Raw genomic sequence first — 5,000 nt, 5'->3', positions numbered from 1 at the left:
TCCATTGTGACCCGCTGGAACCATCCCCACAGCTTAAAGGCAGTAGCTAAGGTTGTCCACTATGACTAGCTGGAGCCATCTCAACAGTTTAAAGAGACACCGGATATGGTTATCCACTATGACTAGCTCAACTGCTTAAAGACGGTGACTAAGGTTTTCCATTATGAACCAACTCAACAGCTTAAAGAAGGAAATTTCAAGTCATTCTGGATATATTTGCCATTTTGGCATATAGCTATTGTAGTTTGAGTGGTTTAAAACTAAAATAAAACTACTTTTCAATAATGGAACCCAGTAGAGGCTCTTAAGAGGATAAGTACAGCACTTCTGCTGAGAAAGCCCAGTAAAAAAGACACAAATGTTTTTGTGACATTTTGCCATCTCTACGGAAACAAAGGGACGTGAAGCCATTGGATGAAGTTCTTTCGGATGGTATTTAATTGAGTCGTCTCATGTACTCAGCTGTTCTCTTAAAGTTATTACCTTGCGCATATTTTTTTGCACACAGCATAATTATCTTGAGGGCCCACAGAGAAACAAGCAAATAGCCTGAGAGTGGTAGATCAAATAAAAATCCATTGGGTGGTACTTGGCTATTTGCTGAGCACCAGTTATGGGGTCTGTTTAAGACTCTCAGGCCATCCTTTGCTGAAGATCCTGTTCCTGCTACATATGAGCCTACAGTTTTTCATGTGACATACAGTAGAAATCCAGGTGGACGCAAGTGATGTGGCCTAGCTTGTTTTTTTAACATTTGTTAAAAAAGTTACAAATGAAGGAAGACAGCCAACATATCTCACATTACCAAAGACTTAAAGATTAAAGTGACTAGGTTCTATTTGGGCCTGGTTATGAGAATTAACAGAGATTTTCTCTATATACATTGCAATTCAGCTGTCTCTGTCTTCGGTAGCCATATCTCTGCAGTCATCTCCTATTCATGAACGGATCCACATATTTTTGCACAAGTTCTTGAACAAACTCCCCACAGTCGTAGGATTTCGAGGAAGGGTAGCTAAGCTTGCAGGCTGTCAATGAATCTCATCTGAGCAGATTTTTAAGTGTGATATTTCTTGCCAAGATTACTCTGTGCCAATTTCATAGCAAGCACAAGCAACTTAGAGTCAAACCCAGGAAAGCAAATAAGGTGTGTGTGTGTGTGTGTGTGCGTGTGTACTGTAAAAGAGAAGTACACTGCAGTCTACAGCCTACAGTGCAGTACTCCTAATGCCTCACTGAGTCCATTGTTGATATGGACCTGCACTGTTCAGCAACCTATTTACGCTCTGAACTAGGTTGGTCACTTGTGTTTAGAGTCTTGGAAAAAGAGTCTATGAGGTCTGCAAATTGTGTTTTACCGTATATGTGAAAACTGTTTATGGTTTTGCCAAAAGACTGGAGAAATGTGTTCAGGCAACTGAGAATTTGGTTCAGAGAATTGAGTTAAGTGTTTTAGCAATTGTGAAAAACTGTAAACACCTTCAAGTCTCTTCACACCCGATAGATGTGTTTAAACAATTGGTTCGTGGGTGTGTATTTTGGAAGGTAGTGCCAAAGAGGAGATATTATCTGAGTTTTTCTGTGTCTAAAATAGAGAAATATGTTTGGAGGTTTGTAAATCAATGTGTATACTGTTTTGCAAAAAGTGAGGTGCTGATAATATGCTTATATTTGTGCTATATTTGCTAACCGTGGTATACCTTTAATTTTAGTGTTTAAGCAATCGTAAAACTCTGTAAGTAAGTACATGCAGTCATGCCTATAAATAAATGAGATATCTGTGTGTATGTGTGTGTCTTTGTGTGTGAATATGTGTGTGTGTGTGTGTGTCTGTGTGTGTGTGTGATGTGTGTGTGTGTGTGTGTGTGTGTGTGTGTGTGTGTGTGTGTGTGTGTGTGTGTGTGTGTGTGTGTGTGTGTGTGTGTGTATGCTCAGGTGTGCCCGTGGTTCCTGGTACCAATGCGCCCATCTCCTCACTGAAGGAGGCAGAGGAGTTTGCCAAGACCTACGGCTTCCCCATCATCTTTAAAGCAGCGTACGGAGGAGGGGGCCGCGGCATGCGCGTGGTCAAGGAGTACGAGGTGAGCATGTGGGCATGTGTGTGTGTGTGTGTGTGTGTGTGTGTGTGTGTGTGTGTGTGTGTGTGTGTGTTTGTTTGTGTGTGTGTGAGTGTATGTGTGTATGTGTGTATGTTTATTTGTAGTTATGTTTGTGTGTGTGTGTGTGTTTGTCTGTGTGCTTGTGTATGTGTGTGGGTTGGTGGTGTGGGGTATGTGTGTGTGTGTGTGTGTGGGGGGGGGGGGGGGGTGAGTGGGGGGTGTTGTGTGCCCGCTATAGATCCGTGTCCTTAACATTCAGAGAGCTAAACCTCTTGAGACAGGAAGGAAATGTACTGCAGACTGAGAGTAAGAGAGCACCAGGGTCACTACAACTCTTTTCCCACTACAAGATCAGCTTCTGTTCTCTCTCTCCCTCTCTCTTTCTGTCTCTCTCTCTGTCTCTCTCTCTCCACCTCTCATATCTGAGATTTGTTCCGATTTGATAAGACTCTGCTTCATGATTTATTTCTCACGGACCTCAATGTCTGGGAAATGGATAAAGGGATGTGTGCTCGGAATTACAGACCGAGAAAAAAGCCCCGTTTCAGGGGGAAGATTTGTCAGGTCGGCTAAAGCGCCCTGCTTTGTAACCGCCAGCCAAGCCAAGCCCAGAGCTACGGAGACATCATTACCGAGCTCTTTGCACGGCATGAAAGAATGAAATAGAATGAAAAGACGAAGGTTTGCACTACACTATATGAAACAGTAAAAAGGGTCTCGGTTTAGATTAGAGGCTTGCTGTTCTAATGCTGGCCTGGAGAGGGAAGAGAAAGTCCCGCTAGGCTCATCCAGTGGAGAGTGACTCAGGTCTTTTAGGAAATAGTGTTGACTAAGCTGCTCTCCGAGCTTTGGTTACACATGCCCAGTGCAAACGACGTTACAAATCCCACTAATATCTGTCAGATATTAACCTTACCGCCAATCTTTTTAAAAGACCATTCAGCCAAGCTCTGGTTAGGCTGCAGTGTGAGTGGGTTTGTGGGCTTGTGTGTGTGTGTGTGTGTGTCTATGTATATCTGTGTGTATTTGTGTCTGTGTCTGTGTGTGAGTGTGTGTATTTGGAGGGTTGTGTGTGTGTGTGTGTGTGTGTGTGTGTGTGTGTGTGTGTGTGTGTGTGTGTGTGTGTGTTTGTGTGTTTATGTGAGGGGGTTGTGAGTAAGTGTGTGTGTGTGTGTGTGAGAGAGAGAGAGAGAGAGAGAGAGAGAGAGAGAGAGAGAGATAGCGTATATGAATATATGCTGTGTGTATGTGTGTGTGTGTGTGTGCGCATGTGCGCGTGTGTGTGTCTGACTGACTATTAGCACCGCCCGAATGGAGACTCTTTCTTAAAGTGTGCTTCCTGGGTGGATCAATGCTCTGGTGGGGTGGGTGGCATCTCTTTAGTGTCTGATTAGATCTGATTGTTTTCCCAGTCGATGGGCCGATTGGATGCTGTCCTATGCTAATGAATACACAGCCTGCGTCCTAAAGACTTAAAGCTCTTGGATATCCGCTCACCCCCCTTGGGGACTGACGAACGGCTTCATTTATTGTGAAATAGAGAGAGAGAAAGAGAGAGAAAGAGATAGAGGAACAATCATATATATATAGAGATAGAGTCAGACAGACAGAGAGATAGAGAGATAGAGAGAGAAAGAGATAGAGAGAGACAATCAGATATATACAGAGAGAGATAGAGAGACAGACAGACAGAGAGATATATTGAGAGATAAAGAGAGAGAGAGAGAGGGACAATCAGATATATATATAGAGAGAGAGATAGAGACAGACAGTCAGAGAGATATAGAGAGAGATAAAGAGAGAAAAAGAGAGAGAGATGAAATAGAGGGAGGGAGTGGAGAGGGAGATATTTTATTTACCCCCACCCCTCTTTCTTATTTATTTTTTGCTTTTGTTTTCCTTTCCTTTTATGGTCTTATGTTCTTGTATGTTATGTTGTATTTAACAATAGCTTTGGCAACACTGTTCCCATACAGTCATGCTAATAAAGCAACTTTGAATTTGAATTTGAATTTGAGTGATGAACATCCTGGTGAGCTGTATGATAAATGATCAAACTCTTAACAGATGAGACATATTTGCAGGCATGATCATGTCATGCAGGCATGATCATGTCATGATCATATATAACAAATGAGATTATGAGATTACTAGCTCTATATATATGCTGTATGTATGGCTCATTGTGTGTCTCACTGTGCATGGATACATTATGCATATGTGTATGTGTATGTGTATGTGTATGTGTATGTGTATGTGTATGTGTATGTGTATGTGTATGTGTATGTGTATGTGTATGTGTATGTGTATGTGTATGTGTATGTGCTGTATGTGTATAAGTGTGTGTGTGTGTGTGTGTGTGTGTGTGTGTGTGTGTGTGTGTGTGTGCAGGTGCTGTATGTGTATTTTTTTCTTTGTGTGTGCGTGTGTGTGTGTGTGTGTGTGTTTGTTTTCTCTCTCTGTTTGTGTGATAGTCATCGTGTCCAGCCTTTGTATTTTCTAGGCTTTTACCAGCAACAAAACAAAGAGCTCTTTAATTAGTAATGTGCACTAAATGGCTGCAAGACTTTAGTGCGGTTTGGTAATCACAGTCCAAATATTATCACAACATATTTCACTCGCGCCCGTTAAGTGGCCAGCATTGCGCTAATCTCATCGCTTTAGCATCATGCTTGTTTCTATGGAGGAGAGGGCATGCGCTAATGAGTCTGATTGATATGCTGGGCCTGCAGGAACTTGAGGAGAACTACAACAGGGCTTTCTCTGAGGCCTTGGCAGCCTTTGGCAACGGGTCTCTGTTTGTGGAGAAGTTCATTGAGAAACCAAGGCACATTGAGGTGCAGATTCTAGGTGAGTATCTGTGTGTGTGTGTGTGTGTGTGTGTGTGTGTGTGTGTGTGTG

At 42.5% G+C, this 5,000-nt stretch overlaps 1 protein-coding gene across 1 annotated transcript in view; it reads left to right on the top strand.

Annotated features, from left to right (window-relative positions):
* Window positions 1–5,000, top strand: part of pcxb (pyruvate carboxylase b) — a 217,017-nt gene that overhangs the window by 3,186 nt on the left and 208,831 nt on the right. Inside the window, exons 4-5 of the mRNA XM_076288391.1 lie at window positions 1,936–2,081; window positions 4,832–4,949. Of these exons, the coding sequence (XP_076144506.1) occupies window positions 1,936–2,081; window positions 4,832–4,949 (264 nt within the window). The remainder of the gene's footprint in view (window positions 1–1,935; window positions 2,082–4,831; window positions 4,950–5,000) is intronic.

Source organism: Alosa pseudoharengus, unplaced genomic scaffold, assembly GCF_046254945.1.
Source record: "Alosa pseudoharengus isolate Yale_2024_CS ecotype anadromous, Long Island Sound unplaced genomic scaffold, YU_APseudo_1.1 YU_APseudo_1.1_scf_17, whole genome shotgun sequence".
Taxonomy (NCBI): domain Eukaryota; kingdom Metazoa; phylum Chordata; class Actinopteri; order Clupeiformes; family Clupeidae; genus Alosa; species Alosa pseudoharengus.
The sequence above is the reverse complement of the archived record's forward strand: the minus strand, read 5'-3'. Positions and strand labels throughout refer to the sequence as shown.